Below are 14270 nucleotides of genomic sequence, written 5' to 3' on the forward strand. Positions count from 1 at the left end.
GTGATGTTAGAGCACTAAAGAAGGCATCTGGGTTATACATTCAGTTTATATAATCTTTATAGGTGCTTCTCTTAGCTGCCTCTGTTCTCTTTCATCCATCACAGTTCAATCCTGAAGAATGTGTCTCTGTCTAATCTCTGACCTCTGGGCTCCTAATGATCAGTTGTGGGTCACTGAACTTACAGAAAACACTGTTATAAGCCTGAGTTTTTCAGATGTTTTGCTTTTTTTTTGTTTGTTTGTTTTTGTTTGTTTCTTACTTGCCTGTAATATTTGCTGGTAGCAGTTAGAGTCTGAGCAGACATTAGTTACTTATAACCCAATTCTACTACTGTACTAATGCATGTATACTCATAATTCATTGATTTTTTCCACTAGCTGTGAATTTAATCTGCTGTGGATTTAATTTTTTTTTCCGTTTTTATTTTCCTCATCCCCCATTATTCTATAGTTAACAGGACCTTGGAACATTTAAAAATTCACATTTAAGTAGAAGCAAGTTTTTAGAGACCTAGATTCAAAACTCACTTCAGAGGTATAACGATAACATGTTGGCATGATACCTCACAGGTTACAAAGATTTTTGCATCTCATTTGGTAATCACAACAGATGTGTGAAACGAGACATTATTTTTCTTCTTTGTACAGTTGAGAAAATTGAAGCATTAGAAATGTTAAGTCCTATATCTCTGTAAGTAGGAGAGCAGACCCTTTCAGCTCAGTATTCGTTCTCATTACCCCATGTTTAATGTTTTGGCGTCATTGATTCCCTGCATTATGGCCTGTACCTTGTTGAAACTCTAGGAGGCCATATCATCGAACACAGCCTTTTTTTTTTTTTCTAACTTACCTTCACCAGTTCCTCCTCTCCCCTTCAAGCCATTGTTCAGGATCATTAGAGCTAAATTTCTCTCTATCCTAGACTGCTTTGTCCATGTTTAGGGCATATTTATGTGTTGTTCATAAAGATGTACGTATGTGTGTTGTAGGGTAGGATGATCCTGGAGTCTAAGAAGGTTGTACTTTTCTGAGTAATAGAAAGAAAGAGAGAGAAAGTGAGAGGGAGGAAGGCATGGAGAGAGAGAGGAGGAAACAGAGAGGTAAAAAGAGCAACAAAAAGAGAAAAGTTGTTAAGTTATCTGAATTTTCTTCCCCTTCCATTCAGGCATTTCTTTGCTGGAAGGGACTTCGCTGTCTGACTCCGGTAGATGCCGTTAGGAAGCTGGGCTTTTCAGTTTATGTGGTGCTTGTCTTGGGAATTTGCAGTGACTGTAACTCTTATTTTCTGATATATGACTTAAATCTTTATGACTTTCTGGCTGCTGAATTTCAATCCCTCTTTGATACTAAGTTGTTCTTCTTTCTGACTAATAAAAACCCTTAGGTCCCATGCTTTTTTCCTGCATGAGTTGTGTTTTATGCTCTGTCTGTATTTAAATACCAGTTTTCCTTCCCTTATGCTTGGTACCTAAGAGACTCTTGCTACCATACATCTCCAATGATTGTATATTATGAATTTCTTCAGCATGTGTTGTTTAATCCTAACGTAATTGCTCTAGTGGATCTTGCATGGACTTTATTTAGCACCATATTTGATCAGGATGTTTATGCAGACCATGTTGCCTGAGAATACTTTCCCTTTTTCCCCCCTCTGTGCATGAAACTTGACTTTCATTCTTTCTGAATATGGGAATTGTTCTCTTTGATTTCATATTTCTTAAAATCAGAGCCACACTTGAGACAAGGTATCTCACTTGTGCTAGGGATCCCATCTCACTTGTACTAGGGATCTGTTCAGAGTGATGTTTCTAGGAAGTTCATACACCAGTTGGTATGTGGGGTATCCTCACAGGGGGATTGACTCCCATTTTCTTCCCTTTCAAAAGAGTCTTTGGACCCTGTGGTCCTCTGTTGGTCTTTGAATGTTGTATATATCTTCCTCTGGCTTTGAAACGCTTCAGCTTCTCTGTTGCACTGTTTTCTAGTCCTCTTTTTCTAGACGATCTTTAAGCCTGGCAAAGTTCTGATTTAAGAATGCAAGCAGCATGACTCAATAAAGCCTCATTTCACTTCTTTGTTTTATAGAGTCTCCCATTAGAATATCAGTATCAACAGAAGGAGCAAATACTTCTTCATGTAAGTATATTTAAATATTCCATTCATTAGTTTTTAACCCAAGACAGTACCTGCTTCTGAAGATCGTGTTCCTGTGTATCCTCTGCCCTTACTGAGGAACAGTTCATCAAGTTCGGGAGCAGGATGGTATTTGTTGTTTGGAAGGGAATGGCCCCTTGCTATGCTTAGGGTGGACTAGATATCCCCTCTCCCTAAGGCACATATGGATATGAGAAGACACGACATATGTGGTAGTTTTATAATGCAGTCTCTTTGAATGTTGAAAAATGACTACAGAGCCTCTGAGGCCTGGTTCTAGGTGAGCAACAGAGAACATCGTTGGTGGTTTTTAATGTGTCTTGATGCCTTGAGCAATTGCCTGAGGCCTGATACCCAGCTGTTTGGGGCCTATTCTAAAGCTCCCCAGTTCTCATATAAAGTCTGCTGTGACAGAGTGAGGAAACTATATATAGATGCCCTTAATTCAAATTTGATAGTAAGTGACTAATTATGAGAATGCTTGGAAGCAAGTCCCCAGGCAAGATCTCAGATTGGTTTTCATCTGTTTAATGTGAAATGTGCTTTGTGCTTATGGAGTTCTACAATGGTTAGATTGATTGGTGCTTTGTGCCATGTCAGGGGAACTTAAGAAATTAGCAAGGACTAGTAAAAATAGTTTTGATACTTACGAATTGTGAATGGCATAGAATTAAGTTTTGATATCCAACGGGGGAATTTATCAGACCTTGAAAATAAAGCCTATAATTACAGTCTTTCTCTCCCATATTTTAGCTCTTTATTTAAAGCTATTTCTCAGGTTGATAAGCTCTTCAATAAATAGATGTCCCCAATCATTCCATTCCAGCCCAGAGGGTGTGTTTAAGGAACAATTTCCTTTGGCTGTCAGCATGGTAGGGACCACTTGCAAGAAGGTCTGTACATTTGGCAACTTTAGTTGTTTTCTCAGGCTGTTGAAATAAATCCAGTTTGAACCTAAAGCCTTTCCCTTTGGGCTGATGGTACCAGAACTGTAATGATATGATGTAAACGTATCTTTTATTGCAAGAAGTATGATGTTTTGACTATATTTTAGCTAGATAAAGCATCATTTAACTAGATTGATAGCAGCAATCTAGGGAGATCAAACAGGAAATAAAATGCTAGAGAGGACTTAAATTGGCTTCTTCTGTATTCTAACGATACTCATTACATAGTCTGAAATGATAATCCCTTCTGGGGAATTTGGGATATTTGTTATTTAATTCTACTTATAAAAAGATTAGTATAATTATATAGATTTTAGCTGACTAGCATTAAGGCATCATGTGGAGCTTTGTTTTAGATTTTTGAGTGCTTATTATACAAGGGCAAATACTGGATTTTTCCTTTTGGCATTTTGTCTGGGAACAGTTTCTCCCTTGCATGATTCATTGAATAAAGTTATTGAAACTCTTGTAATTGGAACCCTCATGCTATCATTAACAGGGCGATGGATGCTATCCTTAAGCATATCCGAGCAGTCTTGGAATAGAAGAAATACTTCTTTGGATTTTCCAGAGCTTTAGGGAACTGAAATGAATCTCTCGGTTCATATTGTATTCATTGCAATACTGTTGAGAGAGAAATAATTTTGAAATCTGACTCTGATCTCCAACTCTCAGCAGAGTTAGTTCCTGTTGTTTGGTAAAGGATTTTGACGAAGAAAGAAGGCTTTGTGTTTTGATATCATGTTAAAATATATCAGTGTGCCATTTTCATGCATCCCTCCTTCCCCGTTCATGCTAGACTCTCAGTAAATGCTGTGGGATTGATTAATGCCCACATTTTTGTTAATCTCATGAAAATATGCTCCATAATTTGAAAATACAACCAATAGTGGCAGGATCCTAAGTCTATTCTTGGTTAGAACGGTGAGAGCAGTGTGAGGCATCATCAACTCACCTATGGGCAGCACCCATAGAACCCTGCATTGCAGAAGGCTGTGACGTCAGCATAGCTCCATCTAGTAAAGGCTGAAGGGGAAACTTGAGGAAGCAGTAACGGCAATAAGCGGGACGTAAACATCCAAACGATATCTGTGAGTCGAAGTCCTTGGGAAAGTTCACATGGGTCGGGAATAATCAGCCCTGAAGAATAGGTTTCTTTTCACTTCGTTTCACCCAGAAAGGAGACACCAGTAAATCCCCGGATGTGAAAACTGAACTACGCAATTGGGATGTAATCATGTCTTTGTGGGGCTACGTTCTTTGAACTATTGGCACTTGTGTTTCTATGTACACTTTAAAAAGCCTTTCTGAAGAGGATGGATTCAGCCTGTTATGTGTTACGATGACCTGGTGTGCTTTTGGGGTCAGGCAGCCCTGTTTCTTGTTCATTCTTCAGGTACAAATGTGCACACCTCTGTGGGGAAACATCCCCTTACTGCCAGTCCTGTTGATGAGAGTGTGTCACTGCTGAGTAAATCTTGGGACGGTTCAGCAGTGTCAGTTTACATCCTTGGCCCTGCTCAGAACTCTCTGTCCTTTCTGCTGACTTCTTGCTTTTCTCCAAAGCCTTCCCTGACCATGCCTGCCCTCAAAGTTCTGCTTTTGACGTCTCAAACTCCTATTGGAATAGAAAAAACAAGAAAAAGAAAATAAGAATTGCCCACTTACCTATCTGAAATACTATTGCTAATATTTTAATATATATATTCCTCTAATCAGTGTTTTTCATTCTGACTTTCTATTTATCCACCCTTCCTCTATCTACTTAATGTATAATAAGCATTTTTCTCATGCTAGTTAGTAAATACTGATCAGAAATATTTTCACATATTTTTTTAAATCTTAAATTTTTAAATATTTTTTGATCATCGTGACAATAAAGCAGTTGTTCTTGACTGGAGGTTTAAAAGAATTTATTTTTCATTTACAAACACCTTATCATTTATTCCCCCTGTGTATTTATTATTCCTAGCAATTCATAATTACTGGTGAAATATCAAAGTTACAAAGCCTACCCTTTGTAAGGAAAATTTTAACTATTTCTTTTTTGAAATTGGGATTGAAATTTGCATTGTGTATTCACTATTTTTAGAGTTACTAATTTATAAAGTTTTCAAGAAGTGTCTTACAGTGATCTCCTGGTAAAGATTAACATCATTTTCCTTTATTTACTTTTTTTTGGTAAATGAGGCATCTGTGACTTGAAACATATTATTTGCTAAACAAGCGTCCTATTACATACACTTACGTGATATTGTGTAAGGAGAAAAATGTGAACAAAATAGTTAGTAGGACGCTCTTGTTCCTCCTTTACGTAGGATCAGCACGAAAGTAAAAGGACTGCTTAGAACAAACCTGAATTATTTTTTTCTGAAGTGCCAGCTGCCCATGACCCTATGTTGCCTACAATTTTATTGAATGCTGTAAAAAAAAAAGTGCAATTGTTATACCAATCACTTTACTGAATTAAGAACCATCCATTCCAATTTAATATATAAATGAGGGAAACAAAAATGAGAAGTCTGATGAATAGTAATTAGATAAAAATAAAGATAAGTTTCTGGAAAACAGTCTTAAATAGTAGTAAGTGTTTCAAGTAATAATAATAGCATAAATCTACTGAAGACTTTCTGTATACCAGGCACTGTCCTGGGTGATTTGTATGGATGATAACTCATGATTCTCACAAAACCTTAATCCAGTTTTCAGATGATGATACTGATCTATCTTGTCTGAAGTCATACAAGCAGAATTCAAACCCAGGCAATACACTAGTCTGCTATGATACATGAGATTTTGTTGCCTCAAAGAAAAAGCCTTTAATATTAAAAGGAATGCGATTCTATGAATGGACTGCAAAGTTATCTTTGACACGAAGTGGATTGGGAGTATGGGTGGTAGCCTAATAAGGTAAATGTATGGCCTGGGACCAGCTGAGCCCCTACGATCTGTATGTCACCCATCAAAGCATGGCAGGCAGTGAGGCGAAATGGAAAGAACACACATCTTGGGTGGACACGTGCTTGTAAGTCTAAATATGAGTGCTGCAATTACTGGGTAATCTTAGGCGAGTTGTTAACCTCCCCGAGACTCAGTTTCAAGGTCCGTATAATCTTGTTGGTCTCAAATCTAAATTGGAAGCCTGATGTGGGAAAATTAATGTGAATCATTTAGCACATCTTTGCTTTTAGGTGGTCTCCCCTCTCTGTGAGAGAGAACTATACCTGGAAAAGCGATGTGGCTCTAAAAAGAGAATGGTAATTAGAGGCAGCCTTACGTCTTATTTGAACAATGTAGGATAATATCTTTATTTTTGGAGGAGGAAAGGAGCTAATTATTTGCATTCTAAATGATGATGCTGGAAGTTCTATGCTCGGAAATCACTGTGTCTTTTCAAAATATGATATATTCTCAGCTAAGCCTGCATTTCAAAGGAACTTATCCAGGAAGTCCTCTTTGAAATCTCTGAATGAAATGAAGAATTCAGTCTTTAATTTGGCACCTAAAAGAGCTCACTGAAGGGGAAAATCTCTTTTGTCCGCAGGACATTTTTGTTATAATGAGATACAGCATTTTCACTTGGGGGCAGTGATATGTATTGATCAGATTGGGCCAAGTCCATGGTCCATTGGTGAGATTTACATTCCATCCTCAGCTGGAACTGACTTACCTGCTTTAATGGTGGAGGAAACTGCCTGAACCTTTGCTAAATGATTCTCAGCTGGAAAAATGGCATTTCAATTTCAGATCTTTATTGGTGGCAAATATGAAATCTGTCCTGTCACCGTCGGAGAGCTACTTCCAAGTGAATGCAAATTGTGTTTCCAGGTTTCTAGAAACATGACATTTTCAAGGGTGTGGTGGCTCTGTTGTGGAGAATGACAAACAAATTCCCATGCACCATATAGCAATAAGAGAATAATTTAAAAAGGAAATTGCCCCTCTGGTATTACTTCCATCTTTCTAATTGCCTAGGCACTTACAGATTTTTGGGGCAGTACAGTGTCTTGACCAAGAGCACCGGCGTGTATATATCACAGCCATTCCTATGCTCGGGCAAGTTACTGCCTTCGTGTTCAGTTCATTCATTTTGTGAGTGAATGTGTCTTACTGTTTTTCTTAACGTACCGCCTACAACTGTCCTATCATTCTTCAGTCCTGCCTTTGACCTTTCTAAAGTCATTCATTGTCTCTCATTACATTCCACTACTGGGTGAGATCATCTCAAAACTTTTGATCAAGCTTACAACGAAACTATAATTAACCTTGTGTATTCAGTTGAAATTAAACTTTTACAGAATTTTCTTTGGAACCATGGAATAAACCATATATGTGTATGTGCTGTGTGTATATAAGTAACTGATATTTGCATCATACTGTATATTTTATAAGGCATATTTTTATATGTTGAGTCATTTATTCACACAAGAACTCTGTGACCTAGATTTCGTCCCATTTGTCAGTTGAGGGGTTGAGGCTCAGACGTTCTGACATGTCCAAATTCAAAAACTAAGTAGATGGTATAGCAGAAATTTAAAACTGAATCTTCTGATTGCAAATCCTATGGTCTTTTTTTTTTTAAGTTTATTTATTTGAGAGAGAGAGAGAGAGAGAGCATGCACAGCAGGGGGCTGGGGGGGGGATGGGTAGGGGCAGAGAGAGAGAATCCCAAGCAAGCTCTGTCAGTTCAGAGCCCAATGCAAGGCTCGAACTCACGAACCGCAAGATCATGACCTGAGCCTGAGTTCAAGAGTAGGATGCTTAACCAGTCGGTTAAGCTACCCAGGCACCCCAACAAATCTTATGGTCTTTTAATACAAAGTTTTATGGGATCCATACAGTCAGCTTGAGGGAGGGCCTTCTTAAAAAAAAAAAAAAAAAGGCATCAAGATGTAGTTTTTCTGAAGATTCCCGGAATATAATCAACATTTGTTCCAGTTATCCCAAAGCCAGCTTTTATTGAATTAATACACTTCCCACAAACTACAAGGTAATAAAATGGACAGGTGAGCCCTTAGTTAATGGCAATACAATTCAAGGGTTTAATACTATAAAAGGAGGCAAGACTGTTGGTCCACAATTATTACAGTGACTTGCTGTTCAGCTTTGTTACTTTGAGAATGATGTGGTGTATTTCCAAATATGCTATTTTACAGAGATGGGAATAATCTTAGAGCCATTGTGCTAACAGGAGTATGATCTTCATCAAACAGGCATATCTTCCTCAACAGTAGTTTTTTTCAGATAGTTGCATTGCCTTATCCCAGGCTAACTACTATTTAATTTACTATGTGATATCTTAAATCCTGAAAATTATTTGTATGGTACCGAAATTCATTAGTAGAAAATTATCAGACTTGTTTCTTTGTATTTTATTCTTTTGGGAGATTTTTACTGAAATAGTCTCGTTAACATTAAGAAAATTAGTCAAGTCTTTTTGTACATCAGCTGGAAAAGGGAAGGACATCTTTTCCCCCCTGTTTTCAGAGTAGTAAAACTATAGTTAAGTGTTTTTAATCATCAGGGATGGAGCAGTGAAATGGATTATACACACACCAGTTTTAATTTTTTCAATGGTGAAGTGGAGGGAAGAGAATGGAGACAGAGAATTGTATATCAAGAAAGCATCTAGAGCAGAGCTAGCAATGTTTAAATAAATGTGGTGTTTTTTTTAATTCTTTATTTTTTTTTTCAAGTTACCTAGGGATCTGAGAAATAGGAAGATGGGAATAGAAGCCTTTAAATTAGCCCCTGGGTGTTCTAGGAGACAGCTGTCTCCCTGGGGTAGGGGGAGGAATAAGATAGAGGAAGGGATGGGGAACAACATGATAAAGCAGCAGCAAAACACGAAATATGGATCATGATTTAAGAGTTTATTGATTACAAGCTATAGAAATTTAACCCCAGAGGGCTTAATATAAAGAGGGTATGTTGGAGTACATGACTGGTGCATTTTGATCCAGAGGTCCACTGCTATTAATAGAATCTTCTCTCAGCCTTTATGCTTTGCTTCTCTACAAAATGGTAGCTTCATTCTCAGTGGGTTTTGTCTGCCTGACAAGGAGAGAACTGCTGGTGTCTCTAAGCCTGTAACCCCTTAGCGCATAATCTAAAAAGAAGAGAAAGTCCACTCCTCATCCACACAGCAAAATTTAAGGAAGAATGCGATTGGCTCTACTTGTGTCACGTGCCTGCTCCTAAAACGGTTACTGTATCCAGGGAGATTAATGACTCAGGCACGGCGGGGGCCAGGTCAGATGTCCACTGCTGTGTGTGTTTGGGTTCGTGAGGCAGATGGGCTCAGCCCCATGGGAACCGCATGGTGTAGGTTCATTACGGGCAGGAAGGTTGTGTACCTAAGGAAGGGCAGGGTGGGCTAGACAGGCGAAACCAGTGCAGTCCTCTATGGCTGAGAAGCAGACAACTTTAGAAGAGTCAGGAGATACACATCTCAGAATTTTAAAGGAAATCTAAAAATAAATGTTACTGAACATTGTTTAATTGGGCAGACCAGATTTTTAAAGAAAATTAGAAAACTGAAGACAATTGAAGTATCTTGAAAGACTTTATTAGAACCTGTGAGCTGACTGTATGATCATTCTTAAAAATGCCTTCTTTTTTTAAGTCCAGAAACGTATGCTTTTCTGAAAAAGGTAGAAAAGAGTAAAAAAAAATGAGCTACGGTTTTCACATTAGAATGCATAGGAAGCATTTTTGAAATCTGTAAAATGTTCTGACTTTGGAGTTAGAAGTCAAAGTCTATTTGATCCAGATTCTTTTATTAAGGAATCTCTGATTAAGTAGTTTTTGAAAAATTACTAGTTTCTTTCACCAGAGTAATTGTATATTGGTTAGTTTCTTTCTTTTTTAACGGTAAGAAAAGGAAAAGAAACATGCTTAGCCCGTTCCATTTAATATTGTACAGAAAACTCAGCAGGTCTTGTTGAAGTGTGACATCACATTTGCTGAAGCTTTATCAGCCTCATAGACATCACCACTGAAACCTGGAGGAAATAGTGTCTCCACTAGTTCATCTGTAGGCAAATCCCCCTTTTCCCTGCCCTACTCTTATTATAATGCATCTACCATACAAGGTGCTTGAGGATTTAATTCAATTTTTAATAACTTTGTATTCATAGTTCAACTAATTGTCAAAGAACTGCTGGAATGGCACTTTTCATTTCATCTCTCAGTCTACCAGAAGTCAGCAAAATCTTAAAAACCAATTATATGGCCAATGTGGGTTAGAGTCTACAGCTGCGCTCATCTCCATTCAAGTCCATGACTATCTCTTACTTAAGAGATTTGGCGTTTAGGTTGAACTTATTCATCACATCTAAGCTATTGTTTTGTTCATTGCTCAGATATTCCATGGTCTCTTCTTCAGCGAATATCAAGCTTTTTAAAAAATGGGATGAGGAGAGATGGAGAGAGGGTGAGAGGGAGACACACACACACACACACACACACACACACAGGGGAGACAGAGAGACAGAGATAGGCCGTGTTAAATATTGCAGGACTTTTTTTTTTTTTTTGCCATGATAAGAAATTTCCTCCGTATTCCTTTTAATTTTTAAAAGGAATTTTGGGCTATTAATTTCTTCATTTCAATAGCAAAAATTGTAAAATATAGATTGGGATAGGCCAAGTGACAACTAAGGTCAAATAGCAAGTGAGTGGTAAATGTGAAATGAAAATTTGATGGCCCTGTTTTTGCTATTTGAGTCTTAGATCACTGAGGGTTTCTCTCTCTTTGATTAAAATAAGTGAATGGTTAGTAATCTATTTCCCATAGGGCTCCAGCATGATGCTAGGAACTGTGAAGTGTATTTCTTGAAAGGGGAGAAGGTTGGGGAGGTGAAGTCAAGATTAGTCCTTGGGCTGAAGTAGTTTGCAGTAAAATAGAAAGGTTAATTGTGGTTAATTGTGCTAATTATGTGTAATGACACGTATTCATGATACAAAGCAGAATATGGGAAATAGATTTTTAAATTAAGTTGCTTTTTAAATAATATTGCTTAAGATAGAATACACTTACCCATTCTATGGCATGTGACTTAAAAGGAAATATTATTTAGATAATGATTTTTTTTTTTTTACTATTGTCTCTTTTTTAAGTAGCCAATTATTTCTGCTTCATGTTTAGAGCTCAATAATTTTAACAAGAATCAGAATTCTGAAATTTATCTATTTAAAAAGACAATGAAAATCTATGATTTACCATTAAAAGTAAAAGGCCAAATAAGATTAAGAGGAATCAGAAATTACTTTGCACTAAGTAGTTTTGAAAGCAGTTTGGGAACTTTTAAGGGATTTAGAAACTTAACTGGAAATTTTAGATGAGCATAATCATAGTATGGTAAGTTGAATTACTGTTGATTTTCAGAAACTTGCCCATCATACATAGATGGACTTAAAAGATATTCAAAGAGATATTTTTGACTAGGTTACCTGGAAATATATATGGAAAGGTTGAAGTTTCTTGAACAATATTATTTTCATTAGTTGTCTTTTTTTTTTATTTTAATTTTTTAACATTTATTGAATTGACCTAAAGGTGACAGAAGTAGTAAGCTAGAAAATGTGTGTCTAATTATATTGTAACTGAGTGATAGGTATAGTAAATTAAAATAATAAAGTAAATTAATTAAAATGATTAAGTATTGAAAACAAAATATTCCTTTATAATGATTCCTCTATTTCTTAAAGTTCATTTATTGAAAGCAGTGATTAATTGACAAGAAGCTTCTGTGTCATCTGATTGAGTTTTCAACTGTAGATTCCCCATGTAAGAATTAAGATATATTCAAAAACATAATCTGTAAGAGGAAATATATTAAATTTATTTTATAATATTTTATATAAATGTCATGAATTTTAACATAGAGATCTAGCTATTTAATCAACCTATAAAAATTCACATCATTCACAAATAATGTAACTTTGAAAACAGATCATTGTTATTTTAATTCTTAGTCTACAAAGATATAATAAAGAATTTGCTACAACTACTTTTAAAAAGTTGCAAAATCTAACAATCCACCACTGATGAACTGTTCCCGGCAGAATTTGACACACAGGACATGTTTATGATAAGATGTGATGTAAGGGAATATGAAGAGAAATAGCGTCACACATATCTGAGGGAAAATTATTTAAGTGGCCGTAATAGGTTTGTTTTTGTTTTTTACAAATTTTGTACATTTCCCTTTAGTTGATCCAGATAGAGTTTTTTCCCCTCTGCTATCCTCATCGCAGTTTCTTATTTTCACATCCCTAATACTCCAAAGCAGAAATGCATCTTGTTCAGGCTTGATCCTCAAGTTATCTGCAGAAAAATAAACCATACAAAGAATCCTTGGGTATGTTTTAGAATGAATAGATTATGGGGGCAACAGAATTGCCATGTATGTGCAAATGAGACTGTGTGTGAAAGCAAGATAAGCTTTAGGAAGGAAATAGGTGACTCAAGGGCACATAAGGGATTTGTTGGAACCTTTAAAAACATTTTTACAATGCAGGTGAAGGGGACTGAGATTTAAAACTGTTCAGCTTTGTGAAAAAATAAAAATGAAACCTAACATCATTACATGCATACATACAGAAACAAGTATGACTAAAACTTTCTGCTTGTTTTTTTTTTTTTAAGTTTCTAGAACATTGGCTGTGACCTTTTATGTACAAAGTGCATGAAGAGTGAGTCTAATAGAAGCTGCTAGTGGAGAGGGTCTTCATGAAGAATAGGACCAGCTCTGCTCTCTCAATAATTTTCAAAACGTCTTAACTCACCTCCCTCCTTTTGTAGCAGTAGTGCAGACTTGGGTATATTTTATTTAAATTGTATCTGAAATTGTAATATATATATATATATATATATATATATATATATATATATATATATTCATATATATATATTTATATATATTCATATATATGTTTATATTCATTCATTTAAATTGTCTCTGAAACTGTAAAATATATATATATTCATACATATTTATATATATATGAATATATATATTCATTCATTTAAATTGTATCTGAAATTGTAAATATATATATGTTTATATATATATTTATATTCATTCCTTGTCCAGTCAAGGGAGAAAGCATACTCTTTATTAGTTTATTGATATACAAAGATGTTAGATTGTCTTCCCACCCCCAGGGGTACTCTTGTGATGGTCTCATAGCTCTTGCTTCAAGCAACAAGATTGCTACTAGTTATTGGCACGAAGTGCACATCGGTTCCCAAACTGTAATGTAAGGTCTGGAAGGAAGGGATTTGGGGTTATTTGTGTTTCCATTCCCATAACGTATCACTGTACTGTTTCCCAGAGGTGATTTTTTTAGTTAGATTATTATACTTTTTAAAAGTTGCATGCATATGTAATTATAGGAAGACACCTAAAAAATCATGAAACATATTTAAATATTTAAAAGAATTTTCTTAATGTTTATTTTTGAGAGAGAGAGAGAGAGAGAGAGAGAGAGAGAGAGAGAGAGAGAGAATGAGCGGAGGAGGGGCAGAGAGAGAGGGAGACACAGAATCCGGAGCAGGCCCCAGGCTCTGAGCTGTCAGCACAGAGCCTGACGCGGGGCTCGAACTCACAAACTGCAAGACCATGACCTGAGCCGAAGTCAGACGCTTAACCGACTGAGCCACCCAGGCACCCCAGATATTTAAATATTTTAAAATCTATGTTTTAAAAAAATAACATTGGCTGAAATAATATTAGAAAATTTTTAACATTTTGAGAAGTATTTAACATTTTGTATGCTTCTATTTCAATTTTTCTGACTTCTGTATCTGGGAAGTTTCTTCATTTTATGACAAGTATTCATTTACGTGGTGGTTTATAAATATCTGTTTCCCCTTAGATGGGATTATTATAAATTATCTGAAAATCTACATATTAACTGGTTGGTCGCTGTTCCTCTCTGTGGTGCTGAAGAGTCTTTGGGAATAAAGGCATGCCACCATTGCATTAATAAGGTTGATTTTTCGTTTATTATCATTAAAAGTAATGATACTAAAGTAGTAATAATATCTTCTAGTGAGCACCTATCACACATCAGATTCTGTCATTTGAGAACAAATATTTATTAGTCAAGTTATATAATGAAAAACCTAAGAGGCTCAAACAAGTCAGTATTTGTCAAGGT

At 36.2% G+C, this 14270-nt stretch overlaps 1 protein-coding gene across 8 annotated transcripts in view; it reads left to right on the plus strand.

Annotated features, from left to right (window-relative positions):
* The window catches only part of NRG1 (neuregulin 1), a 224826-nt gene that overhangs the window by 69217 nt on the left and 141339 nt on the right, over window positions 1-14270 (plus strand). For 6 of the 8 annotated variants that reach the window (XM_058720227.1, XM_058720225.1, XM_058720228.1 and 3 more), the window contains one exon: window positions 2086-2136. The exons of the other annotated variants lie outside the window; for them this stretch is intronic. In XM_058720227.1, the coding sequence (XP_058576210.1) occupies window positions 2086-2136 (51 nt within the window). The remainder of the gene's footprint in view (window positions 1-2085; window positions 2137-14270) is intronic. 8 annotated transcript variants of the gene reach the window in all.

Source organism: Neofelis nebulosa, chromosome 3 (assembly GCF_028018385.1).
Source record: "Neofelis nebulosa isolate mNeoNeb1 chromosome 3, mNeoNeb1.pri, whole genome shotgun sequence".
NCBI lineage: Eukaryota > Metazoa > Chordata > Mammalia > Carnivora > Felidae > Neofelis > Neofelis nebulosa.